The 27,545-nt window shown below is 39.5% G+C and overlaps 1 protein-coding gene across 1 annotated transcript; it reads left to right on the top strand.

The window, feature by feature from the left end:
- Window positions 1-25,178, top strand: DYRK4 (dual specificity tyrosine phosphorylation regulated kinase 4). The gene is made up of 14 exons (XM_030478940.1): window positions 1-470; window positions 4,275-4,358; window positions 5,688-5,837; window positions 9,886-10,021; window positions 11,213-11,376; window positions 11,720-11,856; window positions 12,597-12,737; window positions 14,179-14,317; window positions 16,631-16,712; window positions 18,509-18,681; window positions 19,814-19,874; window positions 20,425-20,554; window positions 24,096-24,241; window positions 24,674-25,178. The coding sequence occupies exons 1-14, from the start codon at window positions 447-449 to the stop codon at window positions 24,919-24,921; spliced, it is 1,815 nt and encodes a 604-aa protein (XP_030334800.1). The 5' UTR covers window positions 1-446; the 3' UTR covers window positions 24,922-25,178.
- The last annotated feature ends 2,367 nt before the right edge of the window (window positions 25,179-27,545 follow it).

The raw sequence follows: 27,545 nt of genomic DNA, 5'->3' as shown, positions 1-27,545 counted from the left end.
AGATTTTACTCACTGTATAGCAAGGTCGCTGTGACAAATTTTGAAAAGATACAAGTTCAAGTGTTTTTTGGTTTCACAAGCGCATGAGCTCAGTGAGAAAGAACAGACTGAGACGGCAAGGAGAACAGCCAATCCTGTTATATTTGTCTTTCTTATTACTGACTTGCCATGATAAATATGGAAAATTATATTTGGCTAGAAGGAGGCTGAGAAAGGGAACAGATGGCCACCAAAAGAATACTAGAGCAGCTAATAGTCACTGGCATATTTCCGGGATAAAAATTTAAATCTGAAGCCAAGCAGAAGCACTATCCATTTTTCTCTGATCAGGGTACTGTATGAAACTGATCCTGCTATGCTCTGACTAGATGAAGGTGGGCTTCCTGAAATGCATTCGCCGAACGGAATAAACAGCATCTATCCTGCAGTTAACGGCTCTTGCAGTTATGCTGACAGAAATAGTTGACAAGGTGGGGAAAATGTTTATGTTCCTTGTGTATTTTGAGTGTGTGAGAGTGCATTTGCTATGGCTTTTTAAGATATTGCACGATCTAACACCTACATTGCATTCTTTCTATGTATTCTACAGGCTTGATTCAGTTTTGAGTACAAAGAGAAGACAGTGCCTTTTTAAATGAGGAGACAATGGAGTCTATATTTTATATAGTTGTGCATTTAATAATTTACAAAATTTTAATGCATTTCTGATTTCTGTGGTCAAGTGGGTACTGAAAAAATTGGCTGATATTTTGGGAATTATGAAAACGTGTCACAATTTCTGATTTTGCGGAATGCTGTATGCTCGGCTGTAAAACTCCTTATGACTGCAGACTAGGTAGTGAATAAGGACATTGTTCTGTTTCTCGAGTGATAGTTAGAATTAGCAAGGTAATACATGATTTGAAGGGCTGGAATAGCAGGAGATGATAGCTTGGGGCTGAAGTGCAATATTGGAGCTGTAGGACAGGTTGAATGCTATAGGAGTAGGACAGCCAGGAGTGAAATGCAGTGGAATAGTAACAGTTGATGCAGTTTTTCTTTAAAGTGCATCTACCAGAGTTAAACCAGTCACAACAGCTCAGCTGTAGATCCCATCCTAGATGTACAGGATGCTAGAGCAGCAGAGGGTGGGTCGTGTGAATCAAGACCAGTGAGTAAGTCACTGCATGGACTAACTGGTCAATCCACCTGCTCAGCCACCAGCAGGGCTATTGTAGGCACAGATCAGTTTTTCCATGGATAAAAGATTATGGTATTTACCTATTTGGGGGAATGTTAGGAGGGTTAGTCAGTTATTGATTTTAAGGTGTTTTGAACAAATTTCCCAAAAAGCACTGAAGAACTATAAACCCTTAGTAAGTGGGTTTGGAGAGACAAAGGCACGACTATGGCCTGATGAACTGATATTTTTGCACTCCAAAAGGAGAAATGTCTGTCTCAATATCTTGTTAATCTTTCCCCAGTGAATGGAAATTAAATGGGTTCCAAACTTGGAGCTCACTCAACCTGCTTCCTTAGCTTTTGCTGAGTTTTAAAGATATTCTGTGAATTGTTCATGCTCTATTTGTATACACAATATATTTTGAGATTTATATTCAATGTAGGCATCACTGCATAGCTATTTGAAGTATTGCTAAGAAATAAAATGCCATTTTGGAGTGAAGACTCTGCAATCTGTACAGGTCTGTAAAGTCCACTGTTTCTTTGGGTTTCAGTGACAACTGTTACTTTCTAAAATTCTGGCTTTATATTGACTTGTAGTTAGAAAAGCACAAAGTGGTTAAGAAACGGTCTTTAAATGGAATGTATTCTTTTCATGAGCTCCAGAAACTGGAAAATAAAGCTAGCTGAGAGTAAAGTATAGATGAAGTGTGGGAAAAAGTATACCATGCACTAAAATTAATAGTCTTAGTAAGAGCTGACTTGATATATTTAGTACAGTTATGAACGTGGATCCCAAGCTCACCTTCGTAACAAATATGATTCTCCCTTCAAATGCAGGATATGTAGTTTGCATGTGAAGTGTTTGTCTGTAAAAATCTTCTGTCACTGGGTTTTCCATTCATCATCAATGCCAATTCACACTGGAGGATAGTGAAACCACAAGGATATTTGGCACACTGGGCAAAGTATATCGTGCTCTAGGAAATTCGTATGTAGGATGCAGTAGTCCCAGTGGTTCTCTTCTGGGGGCATTTGTTGTGGTGGTTCTGGAGATGTACTGGATTTACAGCACATAAATCCCTTACCCCTGCCCATCAGATCTCCTGTTCCAAATATGGGAATTACTATGTCCTGCAAAGACAGGTCCTAGTGCCTTTTCCTTTCCTGATATTCTTCTCTGCTCCACAGATATCCGTGATCTTTCCTTGCAAACTGTACCCAATTAACATAATAAGGGTAAACCCAGGCTGTTGCTTTCAGCTTGTTCTGAATCTGAAGTTTACCCTTTAAGCTTGCAGAAGGACTTACTTGTGGGGGTTTTTTCCTCACAACTTTTCAAATGAAAAGAAAAATACCTGCCATGGACACTAGCTGCACAGTTGTCCAACAGGCAGTTTCTAGTTGGTCTGCCCAGCTTTAGTGGTGTCTTCATGGTTGACAGTGAGACAGTTGAACCTGCATGTCAAAGGGCAGCATTTCCTTCATGTGATCAGGTAGATTTGTACATAGGGTTTTCTCTTCATATTTACTTAGGAAGTATCTGCTGGAGGTCTCTAATCTAGCCTCATCTCCAAGGATGGAGAACCCATAGCCTCTCTGAGCAGCTATTCCATGTTAACAGAGCAGGATGTGTCAGAGCCATTGTACATATCTTCAGCTTGATCTGCACCTTTGTAGCAATGCTGATGTGTTCTGGATATATTGAAATCACTATACATGTATGGATCAGTTTGTACATAAGCATCCCTCACCCACTACAGCTCCTATATATATATATGTATGCAGTTTATTGGCACAGATGAAGCATTGTAATCTGAATTGTCCCTTCTACTTTCAGCTCGGTCAGAGGCCCTTTCAGTGTGGCTAGGCTGCACCATGGCAGATATTTTATGGCACTAGCCAGTACAAAATACATTAAGCATACTCCTCCAGTATGTAGGCATATTTTCTGTGGACTAACTGAAGTCCATGAGAAAGGCTTTTAAAAAGTGATCCCCTGGCACCGATACTGGCACTGGATAGACTAAAAGTCATTGCAAAGAACAAAGACATCATCAAGTAATGTGCCCATTTAAGACTATGTGACAGGTACAGGCCATGGAAGCCCTGGATGTAAAACAGATGAAGAAAAATACCATGCTGCTTTATTTAAGTATTTTTAATCTGCAACTCACATATGTAAGATAATTTTGGCTGCAGATTTCTTATTTTGAAACCGAAGTTCCTCGCTCCAGGTTCCTCCACTCCTAGAGAAAATATTGTTGTTCTACAGCTTTTGAACTTCTATAAAGGAAGTGATGTGTCTACTTGGATAAAGATGATTTTTTGACTGTGAGTGGAATGACATTGTATCTCAAAGCCCAGGGACAAGGGAGCGCTTTTGACCAAACCCGGTGGGGTTCACTGCAGCCTAGAAAGCAGAGCTCCAAGCTGTGATAGCCACGGAGTTCTCAGTATCTAAAGATTTCTGCAATTCACTATAGTCTGTTCTTGGACAGAAAGTGCTACTTATCATGTTAATATTTAGAAAAAACCTGCTGAAACCACCACCAAAATCTTAAAAATGACAAGCTGCTTAGCACTTTACCCATGTTTCTTTTTTTATTCTTTGTATTTATTGCTAATATTACCTGTCCATTGGAACCAATGGGTTTTTTTTCCATATCTCAGTAAATTTCAACATTGATTTGTGTTTTCATAAAATCTGTACCACAAGTTGAATCAGTTTAGTGCTGCTCTTAACAATGGATGGACTCGCAGTCTACCTTGTGAGGCAGTTTAAAGCTGTCCTTGCAACCAGGCTCACTGTTGGGTTTTGATCACATATTTAGGGAAGGCAAAAGGCCCCCCTTTTCCCTCCGCTGACCACATGGGCATATGAAGCATGCTGAGAGGCATAATAGGCAAAGCAAGCTGGCTCTGCACCTGCCCACAAAACAGCTGTTTGGGAGAGGAAGTGTGTTTTCAGTAGCTTTTGTGGTCCTCTCTCATATAGTGTGTTGGCACAGACATTGCCACAAAGAAAAGAAACATAAAAACCATATAGAGATTTCAGGATTATTTTTATTTTCCAGAACCATTTTTATTAAAGCATCATTTCACATTTGCAGTCTTCCCATGTGGATGCATTTTCTCAGTCTCAGCTGACTGTTCAAGAAAGAGATCATCTGGGATCAAACAGAGTCTTCCATCAGGTATGTGACTCTTCGGCTGACTTTAAAAATATCTGAAGGCTTGTTTTCTAAGAGACCCCTATAATAAATGAATCTGAGCAGAAGGAAATCCTTTATTCCCTGGCCTCTTCCATTTCCCCTGTAGCTGTGTGACTGTCCTGTCCCAAGCGCCTGTGAGTATTTTGGTTTTGCTAGCTGTTCAGTAGCATTTAAGACATTTCTTATGTCTAGCCACTTCTGTTTCTTGAAGCTTTCATGAAAAGTCCACTGGAATCTCAGTTCTAAGGCTTTAAAGACTTTTTCATAGTATTGGGAAATAAAACTTATTCATTCAATTTGGTTGGATTGAGAGCTTTGTTTCTTTGCTAAGATATCAAACCTCAAAAGCTTGAAAATATGTTTCTATCCTCCCCTAATGATGAAAATGTTACAGACTTGCATGTGTGGTAGCCTTAATTCTCTAGTCCTTGTTCTGCCTTTGATAATGCGTAGTTGATCTATTTCAGATCTATTTCAATTTATTTTTTAATATTTTACGAAGAAATAGTCTACCTGAAAAATTGCTGCTGAGAGTGTGATTTCTCTCACTTAGGTATCCAAGAATATTAGATGTCCTAACATTCATAAACCGACATCCTCAAATGACTGACTTTAAAGAATGAGTGATGTAGAAATGTTTTGCAAGTAACAAATAGGAGAATTCTAAAGGAAGGACTAATAATCCTGGAGTTTTCAAATTAGTATAAGCCTTTATTTTTCAGTAAATTTTGCACAGAGCTTGCCTTTCCCTCACCAACAAGGAGTACAACAAAGGGGCCTAGTCAAAGTGAACTCCATGGGAAATGAGGGGGAAGGAAATACTGAGAAACCAGTGCAGGGAAGACCTTCTCCCACTGTCCCTGCTCCTGGTGTTTGGCAGCAGCCCAATCCCAGTTTCTCTTCTACCACTGGGAATAGCTAATGATGTTGCCTTGCAATTTACAACTCATGCCTGCTTATTACCCTACATATGCTTTATTTTCCTCGCTCGAAGGAGTTCTGCTGGAACACCTATTTGTTTTCCAAGACCAACTGCCTTTGCCAGCTGAAGCAGTCACTGCTTTGACGCTGAATGGAGGTGTCCTTGTGGGGAAACTTTCATGCCCTGAAATGTGCCAGGCTGCCTGATTGCCTGGACAAACTTCTGCCCATTAGTACAACGGAGGTGCGGGAGAGCCCCTGCTCTTTTCCCCTTTGCCATTAGGTGTCAGAAGTGAATCATACGTATTTTTCAAGGGTTTAAGTCCCTCTGCGTTACAGAGAATTGCTTTTTAGATCGCTGTGTAATATTTACTTATGCTTTCTATTTAGAAAGTCAGTCGTGGTGTTTTTTCCCTCCCACATCTGGAAGGTCAAGCAAAACATGGTTTGGTTGCAGACACTGCAAACCCTCTCCCCCTTGAAAACAGCCTGCCTCACATAACAAATAAGAGCTTGCAGAATGTCCTTCCCTGTCTTCAGGTGAGTTGTAAAGCTCTTAGAAATCTTGTGTTTGCCTAGTAAATCAGCTTCTCTCTAAGTACAGAAAGAGAGTGTCGCAAGTGTGTTTGTGTGTGGGAAGAGAGAAATAATGTAGTGTCAGCATTTGCATCAGTTTCTGTTTCCACCCATAGTTAAAGAGAAAACAAAAGGAAAAAACTGTAAACAAGCAGATGGATTACTTACCAGCACTGTTGTATATATCTCCAGATATTTCCGACTGGTTAGTCCACATCACATTGCCTGGATTCTTCTTGTCTTGGCAACCCTGTGCTGGTTATTTTAATATGGCTTTTGTACCCTCCCGATACTGAGAGAGACTGATCATTTGTGTCTTCATCCTGCCCCACTCTTGTGAGTCATCAGGCCGTTCTCAAAGTATGAGAAATTATAAATAAATTCAGGAAGAATTTAGGTTGGAAGGGTCATCTGGAAGGCATCTAGTCCAGCCTCCCACTACAAGCAGAGCAAACTCGGAGCAGGTTGCTCAGGGCCTGGTTCTGAGTATCTCAAAGTTGGAGAGTCTACAGTTTCTCAGGGCAACCTGTTGCATTAGTGAACCACTTTCATAGTAAAAAATGTTTCTCTTAATATCTAATCAGCATTTCCTGTGTTGCAACTTGTGTTTATTAGCCACATACTCATCTCGTCCTAGAACCATGCCCCCGTGAAAAGAGTCTGGCTTTGCTTTCCCTAGACCATCCTGTCAAGTGACTGGACAGCAGTAATGTCATTCCTGAGGCTTCCTTTTCAGCAGGCTGAACAAATGTATTTCCTGCAGCCTCTCCTTGAACATCGTATGCTCCAGGCTGCTGGCCATTGTGACCTCTCCCTGGAATTCACTGCAGTTGGTCAATGTCTTTCTTGTGCTCGAAGACCCCAGACTAGACACAGTACTTCCAATGTGGTCTCACAAATGCTGAATAGAGGGGGAGGTCACTTCTCCCACCCAGCTGGCTATCCTTTTGCTAACAGGAGCCAGAATGTGTTTGGCTTTCTTTGCTACAAGGACATGCTGCTACCTCATGGTCAGGCTGTTGTCAGGCCGTTGTCAGGCCCTTCCCTGCAAAGCTGCATTCTTTCAGTAGCCCCTCAGACTGACCTGTGGCATGGGCATATTCTGCTCCAGGTAGAGGACTAAGCATTTTTCTTTGCTCAGCTTTAGAAGGTTCCCGTAGCCCTGCTGACATCCCTTTGGACAGCAGCCCTGCTGTGGTCTGCAGACTTGAGAGGGTGAACTCAATCTGTTGTCCAGGTCATTAATAAAGACACTAAAATGTTCTGGCATTAGTATTGATCCCTGAGGGATGTCACTAGTAACCAATTGCCACTAGCCACAGTCCTTGGAACTTGACCAGCCGATTTTCCACTCACTTATCCAGTTCATATCTCACTCTTTGGGCTTCAAGTATACAGTGGGAGACAGTGTCACAGGCCCTGTGGAAGTCAAAGTATACAATGTCGACTGCTTTTCCCTCATTGGCTAAGCCAATCACTTCATCAGAGAGACAGTCAAGTTGTTCAGACATTGTTTGCTACTTTTACTTGACAGGCCTGAGGGCAAAACTTAACAATAAAGAGCACTGAGTACCATAGTCTTTTGCAAATCTTTTGTCACTAGGTCCCAAATTTCACTGGGCAGTGGGTTCACATTTCCCTTAGACTTCCTTTTTCACTGGTGATGTACTTATAGAAACTGTTCTTAGGGATTTTCACATCCCTTGCTAGCTGCAATTCCAGCTAAAGTTTTGGCTTTTCAAATATTCCTTCATGTTCAGTGTATGTAGCCCAGATAACCCATTCCTGTTTCTACCTTCTTTGTGCTCTTTGCTGTGTTTGCACCTGGTCAGAAGTTTTCTTTTCATCCATGCTGGCCTTCAGCAATGTTTGCTCAACTTTCAGCATATTAGAATCATAGAACCATAGAATCATAGAATGGTTTGGGTTGGAAAGGACCTTAAGATCATCTAGTTCCAACCCCCTGCCATGGGCAGGGACGCCTCACACTAGACTATGTTGCCCAAGGCTCTGTCCAACCTGGCCTTGAACACTGCCAGGGATGGAGCATTCACCACTTCTTTGGGCAACCTGTTCCAGTGCCTCACCACCCTCACAGTAAAGAACTTCTTCCTTATATCTATTCCCCCTTCAGATACTGGAAGGCTGCTATGAGGTCTCCATGCAGCTTCTCTTCTCCAGGCTGAACAGCCTCAATTCTTGCAGCCTGTCTTCGTATGGGAGGTGTTCCAGCCCTCTGATCATCCTTGTAGCCTCCTCTGGACTTGCTCCAACAGCTCCATGTCCTTCTTATGTTGAGGACACCAGAACTGTACACAGTACTGCAAATGGGGTCTCACAAGAACAGAGTAGAGGGGCAGGATCACCTCCTTCGACCTGCTGGTCATGTTCATTTTGATGAAGCCCAGGATACAGTTGGCTTTCTGGGCTGCAAGCGCACACTGCTGGCTCACGTTCAGTTTCTCATCGACCAGTAGAATGGACTATGCTTATGCTTTTAGGAGATAGATTGATTTTGAAGAGCAATGAGCTTTCTTGATTTCTTTTGCCCTTGAGGGCAGTCTTCCGTGGGTTTATGATGAGAAGGTCCCTGAACACAGCCAAAAGGTGCTTTCCTGGAGACCAGGGCTTGTAATTCCTCTTGTCTCACTTATCTGAGGATTTTAAACCCCACAATCACATGATCACTGCATCCAAAGCTGTGCTTTCCTTGACCTTCACATCCTTAACCAATTGTTGCTTGTGTACGAGTTAACAGGTCCAGCAGTGCATCTCAAGCCACCTGCATTGAGAACACAGTCCAGAAATCTCACCAAAAGCCTTTGCCACTTCAGCAGATACTGGGGTGACTGAATTACCTCATCAGTGTCAGGGCCTTTAGGTTATGATGACTCTTCCCTGCTGCACCTAATTCAAACCCCTCTCTTTGCAGGCACTGTAGCCCTTCTTCGTCAAATGGATCCTGTTTCTGCTCAGCAGTTCTCGTTCCTCGTCTTATGTTCACAGAAGCTATAGCCCTCTCTGTAGCTTCTGCCAGATCCATTGGATGCATCATCTCTGGCTGAGTCTTTTCCCCTCAATGAAGGGATTGAGGAGCACGTGGTCTGGGAAAAACTTTACGTCATTGTCCTAGAGCACATTGTCTCCTGTCTCCTTATCTGGTGCTCTTTTACCTCCAGCCCTTCATCATCTCTTCATGGCTTGATTCTGCAGCCTGTCCTTTGGTTTCCCATTCTGGGAGCCCTGAGAATCTGCATGTGCTGTGATCCTGATCACCTGCTGATATAGGTGACATCTGTATATCCCCTCTTCTGCAATGTCTTCCTTCTAGTGCTTCTAGAACCCACACATTCATACCAGTCTTGGTGTTTCAGTTATAAAAGTGTATGTGTGCAGACCCAAGCTGGTGTTCCTGCAGTTCATAGAATCATAGAATGGTTAGGGTTGGAATGGACCTTAGGATCATCTAGTTCCAACCCCCCTGCCATGGGCAGGGTCAATTCAATTCTGTGAGCTGCACAAGCAATCTCAAGGATTTTAGCACAACTCTCTAGCATATGTGCCCACACAGAAGTCTGAGGTGGATAATGTCTATTATACTCTCTTTTCTGCTCTCTATGCTATCTCATGTGAGTTACTGCAATGTAATCAAACCATAGAAGTTTGTAGAACTTGCAGAAAATGAGAGCCCATGTACTGAATGAACCTGGAAGATGAACTTCCTTCTCTTATTTAGAGATTTCTCTTTACGTGGTCCAATAACCAATAGTGCTATTGGCAGAATTAGCTCTCTGGGTAAGTAGGCTGTTCTAGTCCCCAGGCATGCTTGTTCTGTCTCAGCACAAAATTTACGTAAAGATCACTGAACAAACACAAAATAGATATCTTGCAGCTTTGTCTTTGGGAATGTAGAATTTTTAAATCTATTTTTGTATATATTTCTATAATTACAGATCAGACAAAATTTACCTTTTTTTTTTTGTTTGTTTGTTTGGTTGGTTTTGCTTGGCAGGAAAACAGAACTCGAGGAAACTTTTCCCAATTTAACCTTTCAGACAGTCTTCCTGAAAGTGATACCACAGCCCAGACAAAACCATCAGAACTGGAAAGCACCAGCATCAGTGTCAAACTGCCTATGACAGCTTCAGGTAGAATATAACAGAACTAAAGTGACAGGCTGCCTGCATTGATAAAGAGTGTATGTAGTCAGGATACTCAGTGACCAAAGGCCCCATGCTAAGTGGTCACTGAAATATTGAACAAACTATTTGGAAAACAGGAATATGGATGGGCTCAGTGATTTCCAAAAATCCTACTTGGGGATGTACGCCATAGGAGAATGAGTAGACTAACACAAATATATAAATGGGAAGAAGTATGCATTATACAAAATAAGGTAGATTTGTCTAAGACTTATGACAGAACATGTAGGTGACAGCACTATTCTATTACAATGATAAAACACTTTTCCCACTTGCTTGTACCTTTGGCACATTTTATCTCTGTGGGCTAAATTGCATTTTGGGAGTTCTCAGATCCAGAAAGTTCTGACAGAGTTTATCTACTTTTAGAAGGAGTCTACGAATAAAAAAAAAAAAAGTAGAGGCCTTCTGCTTTGAAATGATTTAGCATCCCTGCATTAGTGGATTAAGATCTGCCACTGTTTAACAAAACACCCACATGCATGCCTAGAGAACATGTTTTGTAATGCTACAGTCTGATTATTTATCTAGATTTAAATGATGTAAGTGGAGGTGTTAGGGTAGCTCAAATGTTTCTAGGCAGAAAGAATCAGAACTAGGGCAACAGCAGATTTGGGCCTCATTTGATTCCAAACTTGATGCATCTGAACTTGACATCTTCTATCATAAAAACCCTTTTGGTTAACTGAAGCTTACTGCCGTTTTTTAAATACGATGAGCAAACCAATAAAAACATCCTTTTTTTCAAGGCAAGCTATGAAGCTTGCTGAAGCAGATAGGCAACAGATGGGATTTTCAAAAACACCAAGGTAGATGACTTTGCTCAGAATCAAATCATTTTTACCTAAGCTCTCTTAAAAGTCTTGCTGACAGATGATGAATGCTTTGTTGCTTTGAATGCTTTGAACATAATACTGTAAGTCAGAAAAATAAAAAAGAAACATAAATTTGTGCAAAATGTCAACATTGTAGAATCATAGAAGTGTTGTTTGGAAGGGACCTCTAACAGTCACCTACTCAGCGTCATGCTCAAAGTGGCATGCTCTACTGTAAAATGTTCCATTATAAAGGCAATTTGCCATCAGGTTTCTGACATTTTATTGATTGTTGGTTTTACATTCTTGTTTTCTGATTTAGAAGCCTTGAAAAATTTTAGAAACCATTTAACAGTCTATGAGCAAAAGGAAATTCTCAATTACACAGAGCTATGGTTTCTTGGGCTGGAAGCTAAAAAGATTGAAGGTTTGCCAGAAACCCAGAATAATAATTGTTATGATGATGAGCATGGTTCCTACTTAAAGGTAAGTAAGTGGAAAAACTATGGTATTCATTTTCAGCTGGATAAGTTTGTAGTGACTGTATGCTAACTCTTAAGTGATATATGTGAGATAAATGTTGCTTCTAGAAGATAAATATTCACATACTGAAAACATCAGTACCAATCATTTTAAAGCTCAGAAGAGAATCCTAAAGAGAGGCCCACTTTGCATCTAATTTGGAATTGATGTAAGGTAGGTGGATTAATAAAGCATGCACTTGTTATTTTCTCTGTCACCCTTGTTTAACAAAGACTTCACATGAACTACTTTAAAGCCTGATCTTTGTCATACTATTTGAATCTGAACTATTTGTTTTCTTTTGAAGGTTTTACATGACCATATTGCATATCGATATGAAGTGTTAGAGGTCATTGGGAAAGGGTCATTTGGGCAGGTGGCTAAATGCTTGGATCATAAAACCAATGAATTAGTGGCATTGAAGATAATAAGGAATAAGAAAAGGTGAGACATCTGTTGACTTTAAACCAGTATATTCAGCTCTTTGTTATATAGACAGTGACAATCTGGGATAATGTGAACAAGGCAAAATCAAACCCCCTCTACATCAGACGAGCTCTGCATGGCAGAGCTGAGAGCCTATGTTTCCCCCCAAGACTCAAAACCCACAGGAATATGCCGGGATGCTCCAGTCGCTCATTTTACACCATGGTCCTAGGCAACCTCTTCTTATTATGTGATTGGTTACAAATTTTCAGTTGAGTTCAGCTTGAACCAGAGTCAATGAAGCAGATGGGAATGATGCTGTTGAGCAGCATCAGAGTTTTAGCTGTTCAGTTTTCCCCATCAGTGAACACTAAATGTAAAGATGCTCTTCAAAACTGTCTGTTTTACTGTGATAGGTGTGAAATATGGCCTTGTTCAAGTAAACAGAAGCATTCTGATGGACTTTGAAAGCACTAGGATTTTACTCCAGATGCTCATTTGAAATTTCTTCATTAGAACTTTTTTTCAGACAAGTCAAAAATAACTACTCATAAGTGTTATGTAAGGCCAGTATATTTAGACAAGGAAACAACCATAATGAATCAAAGTTACAGCAGTTAACAGGGGTGGATGGTAAATTTTTAATCATTGTCTTACATGTTGAGTTTACGGAAAGATTATAGTGTTCATAGCATTTGTATTTCTACAAATGCTAGACTGAGTTAATGTTATCATTCCTATGTCGTGTGATATTTCAGATTTCACAGCCAGGCTTTGGTAGAAGTGAAGATCCTTGATGCTCTCCTGAAGAAGGACAAAGATGACACTCACAATATCATCCACATGAAGGAATACTTCTACTTTCGTAATCACTTCTGTATTTCCTTTGAACTGCTGGGGTAAAGTATATTTTCCTTTACACAAATCTTAAGGAGCATTGTAGATCTTCTGCCTTACAAGCATTAATTTTTATGTCTTCTTCAGAAGAATTTGCAGCTGCTAATGTTACAAGAAAGGAATACTGTCTAAATACAGACTGCATAACTGAGCTTTTGTTCACCAAAAGTGAACCAGAAAAAGCTCCATTCACAGACTTCACACAGACAATAACATGATCCATCCCTTATTTTTTTGTACTGTGTATTGAAATCTTCTTCCCTGTAGGACTTGTGGGGAAAAGAGTAAAATAATTAATTCAGGACTGTTAAACTTCAGGGTATATAAATATAGATAATATTAAATAATTTAAAAACATAGCTGCTTCTTGCTTGCTATTAACCTGTGCTGCAGGACACGTCTTAGGAGAAATTTTGGAGAAATTTTAGAGAAGTGTTCTGGGTTCAGCTGTAGAAGTGAAGTAAGATCATTTTATTCACCAGGGCATCCTTATAATCAGGGCATCAATTTGGAATCATGGAGGTTTCCCACAGTTCCCCATCCTTTAAAGTGAAGCCCCCATTGCTGCACATGTTCTAGCCCTCACTGAAGATTCATTATTGTATGGAAGAGTTAATCTCAAACTGACTTAAATTCGCTGTGTTGCTGCATGTCAGTCTGTCACTCACAGACACACAAACACAAGAGTTGACTCCCTCCACAGAAGACACAGAACAGTCTTTTCAGAAAGCTGCTATGGAAACTCATAGCAAAATGTTAATGGGATAGCTGGAGACCAGCCCTGCTGTGGTGTCACTGGAGCAGGGGCTGACATGGGATGCTGGGCTGTGAGCAGGTGGGGGAAACCCCAGGCTGCTGGGGAGGGTTATCAGGGCTGGTGGTGCCCCGAGTCTCTGGGTAGCATTCCCATGTTGCAACATCATTTAATGACCTACTGAAAGGAGCTAAGATAAAATGGTCACAAGAGAGATATAAAAACCTAACGAGACTGGATTTCACGGGGGTATTTATCTATAGGGTTTTACTGCTGATTAAAGACTCTTTAGGTGAAAAGGATTCATACAAGGTGCCAAAGCAAAGACAAATGAGAGTGAATGGAGACTGAAGAAAATTTATTTTTCTCAGTTCCTGAATGATAGTTGTTCTTAGTGAAAATCAGCACAGCTGCATAACATAGCACTGAGTTTAGCAAGCAAGCAAGTCACTGACATTATGTCTTCTTTAGATCTGAAGGATCAGGGAGACGTTTGGGCATATTACATGCAGAACAGCATTCTCAAGGAGGAAAAGAGCTAAGTAATTTTCTTCTGCATGAGTCCTCCCTCATGTAGGAAGACAGGCTAAATACTCTCTTGATGCACTGTAAGCAAGCATGCCTTTAAAATTAAGTTCCTTAATCTCTTTTCTGCTTTCTGTCTTCTTCCACCCCTACAACCCCCGCAGAATAAATTTGTATGAGTTGATCAAAAAGAACAATTTCCAAGGTTTCAGTTTGTCTTTAATTCGACACTTCACTCAGTGTGTGCTGAGATGTTTACAAGTGCTCTACCAGGAAAGAATTATTCACTGTGATCTGAAGCCTGTAAGTACAGTTATTTCATAACCTGTTATTCTGTACAGAATACATTAGCTTCAATCTATTTTTTATTGATTGAGAGGGAACTCTCAGAAGAATCCTTAAAACCCAGTAGGCTATTTGTACTGAAACTATAGTTTATATCAGACTGTGTTAGTACTAGACTCAAGTAATTCTTTAAATTGATTCAGTTCATTCACTGCAATTATTATACAAGTTCAGCTGGTTGCCAAAATGCATGCAAATATGAATCAAATTCAGGTAATAACTTTTTGCTTAGAGAAAGAAAAAAAGTACTTGTGGAATTAAGTATTTCAATATGAGGGACATTATAATTCAAGAAGATATTCACAAGGCACCTGTTTCAGGTTATCCTGTTAAGTCTATTTAATTTTATATGCATAACTCTAAACTAAGTAGCCCAGTAGATGAGAAAGGACTTCTGTAGTACAGAGTTTAGTGTACTCACCTATTTCTGGAGGAACATCTGTGATCCAAGTCCTGCTACTATATCTGCCAAGCATTCATGCTAGATGAAACATTTTCATTCTCTGTAATCCCCAATCTTATGTCTTTCCAATTTTTTGAGATTTCTGAAGAATTTTAATTCTATTTTAATTTCAGGTGAATGTTTCTCTTGATTTATTTTACAAAACTGCAAATGAACCAGTAAATCAATAAATCAATCAGCTCTCAAGTAAAAATTCTAAGGATGAAATTCTTCTCTCACTTTGCTTAATATATCTTGACTCAGAATTCTGAAGAGTCACATACGGTCGACACCCATTGTCTTGCCAACTTCTTTGCCAGACCAATTTGCAGTGAGAAGTGAGGCTTGCAAATAACTAAAATATCTTAATCAGAAATAATTAGCCCAACGGGAAATCTGTTTTCAGGCAGCCACTGACAAGGAATGAGGTTGGCAAGATCTATGAGTGTATTTAAATAGAGTAATATATTAGTGAACATTTAATGAGTTTACTGAAGAAGAATTTTGTTCTCATTCTACAATTGTACAGTTTTGTGAATTTAATTTATGTGTTTGAAACTCACATCTGTTACTCCATCTGCCTCTTGTGATGTTTCTCAACATAATGTAGAGTGTGGAGTTTCTCTGGACTTAATGCTAGGTAATCACTGCCCCAGAACCTCGTTTTGCAGTTAATCAGCTCCCTTGCATTGTGAGAGATTTAGTATTAGAGACAGAGTTCTACCATGAAGGGCAGAGAGAGGATGCTTCTTCCCATAACAGAAGCACTTGGGTAGTGCAAGTCAGTCCTTGTCTTGACTTTCATAGTAGCAGCTTCTCCCTCCTGTCACACAAACAATTTACTAATGAGTCCACTAATTACCCAAGAAACTACTTTGTCATTATTTGGCACCAACCTGGGAACTGCTCAGTGCTTCAAAACTTTGACGTGTAATCAATCACTTTAAAACTAGTTGATAAAGGTAGCCATCTCTCCGCTGAGAACTGGAAAAGGCTGTATGATCAGAAAGGAAATCAAAGAAAACCCTTGATTTAGGTAGATTTTTAATGAGGATAAAAGTCAGCTATGCAGAAGAGAGCTAATAGGCTATGTTTACTCATTGGTGCAAATATCCCTGTGCTAGCTGTTTAAGAATCACTTCTCAAGCTGGAATTGTAGGAAATTGCAGGCACACAGTGCTGTACCCATCTGCACCCAGCTAATAATCCATAGGACCCTACCATTTCCGTCCATCACTTCCTGGGGATCCCAGAGAGCCTTTCTCAGTGGGATCACACTGTTGTGAGGTGGAGAGAGGTATGCTTAAAGAGAGTCTGGAGAAAGTTGAAAGCAGTGGAGGGAAAAACTGTGAAGTACGACTCACTCATGGGACAGGGGCTTTCTGTGGTTACAAAAGGATGGTTCTGGTTAATTTAGCACAGCATACAACCAGGTGCAGTTTGCCTTTTACTAGGTTAACAAATAATGAGGTTTATGGAGCTCACTCTGCTCACACAGCAAGCACTCTTACTGGCTGGTGCCTTGATAACACCACACACTGCACAGTGCAGTGGCTTAGATTGTATGACAGGGAGTAGAGTCCCTGTCTAGCTAACCTTCAAACTGGATACCTCTACAAATCTTGTCTCTTTGGTTAATTGCCCATTATTGGATGCTTACTCATGTTACCAAATACATTCCCAAGGAAGTTCTAGTTTGAAGCTTTCATTATGCAGATAAGTGTAAACCCGGTGTGTTTATTTTGTTTATTTGTTTATTTTCCAAAATGTTCATTAACCTAACGTAGTGTTAAAACCCTTTTTTCCCTGTGATTCTTTTTTCTCTTTAGGAGAACATATTATTATACCACAAAGGCCAAGGTTCAGTTAAAGTTATTGATTTTGGATCAAGCTGCTATGAACACCAAAGAGGTTTGCAGAAAAGTCAAGTTGATGTAATTTTCTTAATAAGCTTTCTCAATTTTGAATAATGTGAAAACTACTTCTTTGATTGAGCTGATATAGTGACCTACGCCCCTGGTTAGAATCTGATGAACTGTTCAGCCACTGGTGGTAGAACAAATACTAGTAGAAGACAAGTATTCTATTGCCACGTTTTTACTTCATCCCAAGCCTGATCAGCTCCTCTACTCCTGTTCAAATCACAATTTCATTTGCAAGAGTGATTAGCTGAAATAGGCTTATGAGTATAATCTCAATACTTAACAAGGAATTTATCAGGTCCAGAGAGCCTTTTGCAGTGGGATGGTTAAATTATAATTGGTACTTTTTGGATTAATACAATGGGGGAAATGGGAATACATTTTAGTCTAGAAAATCTAAATTCAGTTTTATTTTTTTTTCTATCAAAGATTTAAGTAGACTGTGCAGAAGATGACAAGAACAAAATCAATAGAAGATAAATGAATGTATAAAACTTTACCTAATAATAAATCTTAATATTAGTAGACATATTGTAAAGCAAGAATGATATCATCATCAGGAATGCAAATATCATCTGTTAAAAAAAACCAAACAAACACAATAATGAAACCCAAAACCCAAGAAAGAAATCTGCACTGCATTTTATTCACTTAGAAAAACAAAACTAGTCTTAAATGGCTCATACTTTTCCTATGAATGATGGATATTTAAGCTGAGCCAAACTTTTTCACCTATATTTTGGGATTCAGACCACTAGATTCAGACCGGTTACATCCCAGTTTTGTAGGAGTGTGTAATCATTTTAAGTTTGACCATATATGAGTATTATGTAATCTGAGATGCAGCCTGAAATATTTGGGAAGAGTAATAAATTGAAACACAAAACAAGTGAAAGGAAAGATGGAGCATGACTGAGGAGACTGTCAGCTGAAAAAAGGATTGGTACAACCCTCAAAGTGGTACAGGCTTAGAGAGTGGAAAGCAAAAAGTCAGCGATTTATTTGTGACAAGAATGACAAAAAGCAGACAGCAGTTGTGCAGTTGGTCAGATGCACAAAGGCGGATTGCCACCATGGTACTCTCTAACTGTACAGATTTGGAGAAATCACATACTGTGCAGCACTTACTTCTGAGGGTGCATTCCTTCCAGAAAGATGTTGAATATGTGGGGATGCAAAGCAGTGCAGAAATACAAAGTGATGATCAGAGAGATAGGAATAAGAATATAACAGAGAAAATAACACAGTAAGTGTGTTTAGTTGTCCGAGTAATGAGAGATAAAAGAATTAGTCCTCTCACTATAATGAGTCCTAATTTTGGAATGAGATCTTTTGACATCTGCTCTGGGGCTGTAATGCATTGACAGGGAAATCAGAAGGCAGTAGGAGATGTTCCTTAAGTGTCAGTGAAACCAGTATTTCCTACAGTGCAAGCCTGTGATAATGAAGAACTAACTGTTGATTGATGCGAGGAGAAGACCTCCAGATGGGAAAATGAACATGGAGTAAGCTGAATCACAGCACTAGTAGAATAATTTCTTTCAGTGAAGTTTGTTGAAGAACAATTTCCAAATAGAATAGTGGAAAGTATATTACCCACTGATTTTAGGATGGGATTAGAAAAGGTTTTCAGAGTCTATGTAAGCAATCCCTTAATGTTATCTAATGGGTAGAGTAGATTTATGATGCCGGAATGTGTATTTCACTTTTCTGTGAAATCTGGAATCCACATTTCTGTCCCAATTATGATATTTTCTTCTTGTCTAATTTTCTGTTTTGATATAGTGTACACCTATGTTCAGAGCCGGTTTTATCGCTCACCTGAAGTGATTCTTGGTCATCCTTATGCTATGGCTGTTGATATGTGGAGTTTAGGCTGTATCATAGCTGAGCTTTACACAGGCTACCCACTGTTTCCAGGGGAAAATGAAGTTGACCAACTTGCCTGCATCATGGAGGTAAGTTTTGGGATTGTCTTTTGAATTGCATATTCGCCTGATAAAACTACACTGCCAGCAACGAAGAAATCTCAAGAGATAATGTAATATAGTTGGCTATGGGCTGGCCATTTAGAGAGAGTTTTATCACAGAGCCAAAGAAGTCTTTGAGATAATGGGTTTTAAGGCAAAACTGTTATTTCCATTTCATGTGCCAAACGCTACTTTGTACACTTGCTGGTTTGCTTTTGAAGGAAACATATTTTAATGTGGTCAGAATTTGTATGGACAAGTTAGAACAGAAGAAGCATATCTAAGGGGAAGAAAAAGCAATCAAAATTATAACAGGCTCCTCTTCTCTTAGAAATCGAATATGTATCGATTGAATCAGATCTCTTTAGTCCAGTCTCCTGCTGAGGAAGAGATTTTTGCTAACATTTGGGTAGTCAGCTGTAGCTTTGTCTAGAGAATCTTGAAAACATCAAAAGCTTGAGTAGAAACCCACTGGGTGGCCTGCTCAAGTGCTGCTCTACTCTCATGGTGAAAAAGTTTTTCCTAATAGTCACCCTGCACTTCTTAAGCCACAATCTGTGGATGTTGCCCCTTCTTATACTGTCTGTACGTACCAAGGCGTTTGGCACTACCATCTTCAGAAGTGTTTTTTGAAGACTTTTAGGAATGTACTGCGACATCTCCAACCTCAGATCACCTACCCAGTGCAAATGTTTGAATAGGTGCAAAACTGAAAGCAAGTTACTTAGTTACTCCAAACCAATCACTAAACTGCAAGCTGATGCTGAACTCAGCCCCAAGTCCTGATCCTTCCGGTGCCATGTTAGTTTGTGCAAGATTTTTAAAAGACAGCGTCTCTCCATGTGACCTTCTACAACAGCTTTCATTAACAGAGATGTGGTAGTGAAGATCCAAGTATAATCCTTTGTAAGATCACATTTTTCTGTGTGCAGACAGCTTTAGGGAATCCTTCAATTCCTTCCACAGTAAATGGCACAAGAGGAAATGGTTTGTACACATTTCACAGTAAATTGCGACATTCAACTTCTCTTCAAATGGAAGGTGAAATACTTTCCTGATGCTTGTTACATATGTTTATGAAATGAGGAGTAACTTCATGAATTTATTTTCTATGTTGAAGGTATTGGGTCTTCCACCAGCTGATTTTATCCAGGCTGCATCAAGGAAGCGAACGTTCTTTGGTAACTGCTTCTGATTGTTTGTTCTTGCTGGATTCCTCCCAGCCCGCTAGTCACTAGTTAGTAGCACTGGTAAAGAGCAAGGCCAGAGAACCTTAGCTGCTTCTTAGCTGACAAAACTGTATTGGGGAGAAGCAAAAGGGTAACATGAGGCCTACAAATGAACCTGATGCTTTCCTCTTCATGTATTACGGGCCTCTCATTGCCAAGGTGATAGGGAAGGGGTTGGGAAATGCATTCTGCTGTTACTCCTTAATAATATTATTGCTCAAAGGAACGCAGTGAGCTTTGGGAACTGATACACATTAAGTTCATTCCTCTGTGTACAATTTGGGTTTGAAAATTACACGAAAACAAACAAAAAAACACAGCGTAGGATGCAGTCTCTAGGATGTAAACAATATTGTTTGCCACAATGCTGGCAGACTATCAGTCCAGCAGGGCAAAACTGGAGTTAGTGGGATAGATATGGGTACTGTTTTTGCGAATCTCTTAAATATTTGGTGAGGATTTAGAACATATTTTTTTGAGCTTTTTTTTTTTTTTTTTTAAGATTCCAAAGGTTTTCCTAAATCCATAACTAACAGCAAGGGGAAAAAAAGATGCCCAGACTCCAAGGATCTAAGCACAGTGCTGAAAACCAATGATGCTGGTTTCCTGGACTTTCTGAAAGGATGTCTGAGGTGAGTTCACAGGTTTGACTTATATGCAGGAGGCTAGTTCTGACTTTGCTTTCATTCTATTGTGCCTTTAAAATCTTTGTATCTGTTGGGGGTTTTTTTGGTGGGGTGTTTTGGGTTTTTTTATTTGGTTTGGTTGGTTTGGTTTTGTTTTCCGTGGTAGCATTTTCATAACTAGTATTATTCACAGCTTACTGCAGAAAGAAATCATTGCACAGAAAGCCTATATAGGATTGGTCTAAGGTACAGAAGAAAGCTGACATCATCCTATCTGAAAGCAGATCTGATGCTGAACACTAAACTCTAAAAACAATGTTTTTTGCTCATTGGGGCCTTTGTATTAAATCCTTTCTGTTTTATCAGAAAAGGTTCATTTAGATAACATAGATAATGGTAATTTACTGTCCCAAGGCCATGTGTATATGAAGATCCAAGTTCGGTTTTGTACTTACATCGAACTCCTTCTCCGATGGGAAGAAAGTCTTCCTGTTTCCTCCAGCAGGAGTTGTATTTGGAGCTGACTTAGGTGGCTTGAATGTTTTGATGGACTTTTCTGTGCTAGGGCTTGGAAATGGCAATCAGGTGTTACACTGCAGTATATGAATGAAAACAGTTCTGCTGTTTGAATATCTGCTCACAAAGATCTTGCTCTCTGCATGCACATTCCCTTAGGTGTGGTTAGACTCTTTTTAGTTCCAATACACCATATGCCTCACTCTTAGCAGAGAATAAAAAGGCGTTCAGCCACATCTCCACCCCAGAATCAATGGTATTGCTTCTTTGTGATTATGGTAGTTAGTGTGGAGAATTACTTAGCACAGTTAGCACACTGTTACCTTGTAGTTTGCATGCTGATTTAAGACCTTTTTCTCCTTCTCCTAGTTATACTTATTTTTCATTGATAGCAGTGGCATTTCACATTTCAGGAATTAGTTGATAGACTGTATTTTTCTATTCTCTTTATTTGAATAGATTATTATAAATCACTGGAGCTCAGAATGTGACAAGAGTCTAGTATGTCTCAGAACCTGTCATTTCTAGGATAAACTGTTGACTTTAGTCAAGGATTTTGCTACTGAGTACCTAGTATGACAAGTGGTCCACAGCTTTTTTCTTAAAGGAAATTGATGATTTGCACATTTTTGTATGTTGCTAAATGCAAATAGCACGTAACTGTTAACAGTCTTCAGACAAGGTAGAAATTCTCTACACAGAAACTTTTTACCTAGTATCACAGAATAATTTAGCTTGGAAGGGACCTCTGGAAGTTATCTAGCCCACCCTCCCACTCAAAGCAGAGCAAACTTGGAACAGGTTTCTCAGGACTTTGTCTGGTCAGGTTCTAAGTATCTCCAAGGAGGAAGATCCACAGCCTCTTGGGCAACCTGTTCCAACAGTGAACCACACTCATGGTGAGAGTGCCAGTGGCAAAGTGTCTATGTGTTTGCATGGGGGAAGAGAGACATAATTTAGTGTCAGCAGCATATCATCTGTTATCACAAAATAAATGGGACTTTTCAATAAATGAAGTACTGTGGGAGAAGCTCAAACATGATCATGTTTATTTTTCAAGGTGGTCATGTTACTAAGCATTTTACAGGGTGGGACTCCGCAGACCCTGCTGTTATGAGGTGCTATTTTACTAGTAGGTCTTTTTGCTTGGGAGATGGTTACTCATAGGGTTTTACTCATCCATCAAACTAAAAGACTGACCATGCAGGAACAACCTTTTGTGTGGTTGCCTGAAATACTAACCTCTTTCATAGGTGCACTAAGGCTTTCGGGATGAGCTTGGATCCTAATTTGTACTCTGTAATGGCAGCAAAAGCTGGCCATTAGAACTTTTCCAGTTCTACCTGTATCTTACGCAAGACTAATATTTTGTGTCTTTTTTAGCACCGACTATAGGTTTCTTTCTAGCAGTTCAGTAGTACTTTCCTAAACAAATCTATGTTGCTGTGTAGTTACATGATAAAAAGAAAATCAACCCTCTCTGCTTCACAAAGAGATTGCTTTTAATGTTCTCAGTTTGGTAAATTTGAATAAATGATTGATCCATTTTGTTTTGCTGGCTGAATCATAACATTTAGAAAATAGTTTCAGTGAATCAGAGAAAAAAACCCTGTGAACAAGTATTTTCAGGTCACACATTAAAAATATTGTGTTGGGATTGTTTAAATTTTCAAAGGAATGAAGTATGTTTTGAAACGAAAACTCTTCTGGAGACAAAAAGAATTGAACTCTTTTGTCTTTTTCAGTTGCCAATCTGCGTCTGTCCAAAGCAGCTTGATACATTTGCCATAACTTCAGAGATAGATAGTTTTGTTCAACTTGTATATAACTCTCTTGCAGGTGAAAACATCAAACAAACAAACAAACAAAAAATCATTCAGCTCTTGTGATGACAAGAATCTGTTTGTTTTCCTACATTATTTCTGTACAGTTTTGGACAGCACTGACATGAGACAAATCAGAATGAAATAGTCTGCAACTGATATAGGGATTAGTGACAGAAGTATTAGGACTGATAGTAACACAGTAAGAATGGAAATATAAATATGTTTGAGCACTGGAAGAAACAGCAGAACAGGGGTTGAAAGAATGGTATGTATTGGTAACAAAGGCTATTGCTCCTGCTGTAAAACTGGGGAGCATGTTGTCTGTCACCGCCAGGAAGCCTGCACTTTGGTGAGACCACAGCACAGTGACAAATCTCAAAGCTCACAGCAATTGCATGGCAACAAGGCTGCAGATTATCACATATGCTGTTCATTTTCATTTCCCTGTTAGCCTGAAAGGAAAACAAAAATGTATTCAAAAGGAAAAATAGATCATGAGTAGCTACCTTGCCTAACATTTTTGGAGACTGAAGTCAGCAAGGTTCTGATCTGAAAGAACATGCCCAATGACTTGTGATGAGGACTCAGTAGCTGACAGTGCTTGTCTTCTGTGTGACGCACAAGTGCCCTTGTCCAAAACACTTGGTACTTGTGAGCATGGGAGTGTGAGAACTGAGTAAATGAAAACTGTGAGAGGATAAAGTCAATGCAGAGATTTTGCAAAAAAAAAATCACCTTTCATTTCCATAATAAGATCTCATGTGAGTTTTGTTACACTAAATCTCTACAGTAGTTTCAGGTACAGCTAAATTAGGAAAGACATGTCTTTTGATGGAAGACATGTCTTTTAATGAATTATCCTATGTCTCATTTATGTTCCCTTTCTTGGAGCTTACATTGACAGAATGTGAAAACCATGGAACAAATATTCAGTAGGGTCTCTACCCTAATAACACCTGGAACTGCATATTAAAATGGTTTGATGCTGCAAAGGAGTTAATCAGCAAAGCACACGGTGCTGGAGAAAATAAAAAGTTTTGAAGGATGGAAGAGATCACATAAGATTTTACCTAATTTTCAGCTAAAAATTTGTTTCTGGAATATCCTCATGACCTGACTTTCAGAAGATAATACTGAATCTTTTGGCTTAAATTAATTTTCTGTCATAAATAATTGAATAATTATTTGTCTACCATGGATTTAAGGTGGGAACCTGCCCTGCGTATGACTCCTGATGAAGCAATGAAGCATGCGTGGATCCAGGAACCAAAAATATACAGAGCAAAACAGAATTCAAGAGTGCTGAGTGATGGCTCTTTCTCTACACTGGAAAAGAAAAAAGAGAATATTCGTAAGCATGTGCTACCTGGAGAACTAAGTGCATTATATCAGTGTTTGGTATTTCTTTAGATCTGAAGTAAGGTGAGGTTATGGTACACAGTGTGCAGATAATGGATGGTCACTGGAACATGGTGGTTAGAGCCACTCTTTCTCACTTCTGTAGAAATGCATTAACTTATGTTTTATAGCAGCTGACAGCAAGGAGACTGGCAGTCCCAAAGATTCACATAGAAAGATCTTCTCCCTACTGACAGCAAAATAGTGATGGTATCTGACACCACACTATCATGCACTCCACCTTCAGAGGAAAAGAATGCATCAGTGCTGGTTCTAAGATCCAGAGAAAATTTTCAGCTGTTTTTCTGAATTTGTGACAGTCGTGTTTATCTGCTGCTAAGAGCCTGCAGTCTTACCCTATCATTTTATTTATTTCTTATTACAGAAAATATGTGGAAAGATATGGCTGACAAAGCGGAAAGTGAAGTGGAAAGTGAACTGGCTGAAAGACTGACTCCTACTGTGCCCTCCGCCGGCACAACAGAAAATGATTTGCAGAACACAAGGAAACATGTTCTTCCAGAGAAACATTCGGAAACCCAAATGGAAAAGCCTGTAAACAATGATCAAATAGAACACAGTGGTGAAACAGTTGTTCCAAAACATTCTCTTTTTTTCCCACCAATTAAGTAATAACACCACACAAGTGATGACTAGTTCAGTTGCATACCTGTTATATTTTGTAGGTATTATTTGTACTCAGGAATATAAGCTGTATCTGTCTGTACATGGGCTGTGCACATTGTAAGTATATTTAATGGTCATTTTACCCTAAAATAGTCCAGGCAAACAAAACGGAATTTGAAAACCGTTCCTTTTTCTTATCTACATCCTTGTGATCAGAGATTCTTCACAACCAGCAGCAATAAAATGGAGACTGTAGAGGTGGAGAGTGGCTTATTCTTGATGTTATAACAGACTTTTGAATTTTAGGTTTCCTGGATCTAAATGAAAGAATGCATTGACTGAAGAATCTGAATCCTTTCACTTACTTCAGCATAAGTCAGCAATAATTCATGGATAGAATTACTGGATTTACTTCTGTATAAAAGAAAAAGAAGATAAATCAAACATAGCATCTTCACTTTCCTCCTCTATCTCCCTCTTCTTTATAGTGAAGCACTAGATGGAAACTGTTGTCACACCTTCTTAGCAGAAGAAGCATTTAGAAATGCAAATTATGTTCTTTAGCTCTTTAGCAGCAGCAAAAAAGAGTGGTATTCTGGGCCCATTGCTGCAGAGCCTCCACTCAGTATTCATAGCAACAGAAGGATGGATTAAAGCAAGCTGTTTCAATTCAAGAAAATTGTCCTCCATGGGAAATTTAACTGAACTCTGAAAAAACCCCCAGATTTGTATGACCTCGATGTTTCATACGTTTAATTAATTTAAACGTTTAGCTCTTTGGACAATAGACTGTCTTTTCACTGCATTTGTAAAGCATCCACCTCATGTGGCACTTACGTTTTACTGTGGCTTATGGATGATACCGCAGTTTAGAAGGAAATAATGAGGAAATTGTCCTACAAAATGCAGCTGTTACTGTAGCAGTGATATTGCGGTAGTCCCAAGAGAAACAAGTGTTCATATGTGTTAAGTCACCATAACAGCAAACTCCACAGGCTCTTTGTGCAAAAGGAAAGCCCAAAGGGTATGAAAATGGTCCTCACACAGTTCTAATGTAATAGTGAGTAAACAAGCCATCTGAGAGGGTACAGAGGTGACGGCACAACAGAAGGCCTACAGCAAGTGTGTTCTCCTACTGAATAGAAAGTTGATGGTAACAGTCACCTCAGAGAAAATGGGCTGCACAATGCAGCACAAGAATTCCCTTGGCTTCAGGCAAATCCTAGGACTCATGAAGAAACACCTGGAAATGAGTGACCCAAGGAGGGCAGTAGACCATTACTGAGTGTAATTGAGCAGTGAATTATAAGGGTATTTTGGTGGACAAATATCACCCTACTGTGATGCAGACATTACTGACAAGCAGGACAACTTGCAGCATCAGAATTGTCTGTATCTCTGGCGTCAGAGAGACTCCTTTGAAGCTGAGAGACTATAAAATGCTCCCATTCATCATCAGAATGATGTACTAGGAGAAGTGAGTTCTGTTATGCACTGCATTTAGGTGATGGAACAGAATACCCAGGGTGAGTGAGCATGTTGTAAAATGTGGGCCAAGCCCTTCTCATGCTTCACAGAGAAGGATTTCCACCCCTGGTCAGAGCTGAATGAAAGAGTCAAACTCATCAGCAGTTTTAAGGAATATTCAGATAGGTTTTTGCAGATATTTGGAAAATACTTTTGCGGTTTGTTTACAAGTAACACAGAAGATTATAAGAAACAAAGGATTTATGTTTAAGTACAAGGGTTCAATGTGGGCTAAGAACAGCAAAAATACTTATCCTGATATCAAATAATATAAAAAGCCATATTCTTATACCCTTGCAACTATAATTTGTACTGTTTTGATTCAGTTGCTGCTCATTCTCCTTCTCTGTTGTGGTACATTCACTTGACTGCTTAGGCTGCTCCAAGTTAAAATACCTGTCTTAGAATTGAGCATTTGTGTATTTGTCTGCTTTATCTCAGAGGCAAAGTTTGGGGTCGATTATACTAGGTTGCTGTTGATAGTATTGCTTAGTCTTAATGAAGCTGTAAACCTCATTTGATGTATGGGCTTGTGTGCTGGAGTCACATTTTGTTCACAATTAATACATTTCAATAGCTTTTTGTAGTAAGCAGCATCATATTACTTCTCATGGCATATGCTGCTGGGTTTTTCAAGGCATTCAATGTTGAGGGAAAAGTGACAAAGCCACCTGAGGCTGCAGTTCAGTTAGATTATCCTTCTATTCACAGAAGACAGACAGATGGCATTTCACTGTAGCTGGCTGCCATGTTTTTCCTGTCTTCTCCTCCTTGCTGACCTGCTGGTGGTTTTTTTAGTTCCTTCAGCCTCCACAATGATTTCTGTCTCAAAATCTTTCCTAATAAGGGCTCTTTCAGATAAGTGTTGATTTTTTTTCAAACATGACAGAAATAAATCGAAATTACTTAGCAGAAAGATCTATCCCTCAGATGTCATCACTGCTTTCACATTCCTCTGCAGAAACAAGGAGATCCATCAGATCCACATAGCATATTCATCTATGCGCCGTAAAAGGACAACCGTCAAAGAAGGTTGAGAAGAATCCTTTGACTCCTGCTCTGCTTGAGCCACCTGCAGATGGTAACGGCGCGGACTCATAGGA

Source organism: Strigops habroptila, chromosome 3, assembly GCF_004027225.2.
Source record: "Strigops habroptila isolate Jane chromosome 3, bStrHab1.2.pri, whole genome shotgun sequence".
NCBI classification, from domain to species: Eukaryota; Metazoa; Chordata; class Aves; order Psittaciformes; family Psittacidae; genus Strigops; species Strigops habroptila.
Note: the sequence above shows the minus strand (reverse complement) of the source record. Positions and strands in the feature narration are given on the sequence as shown.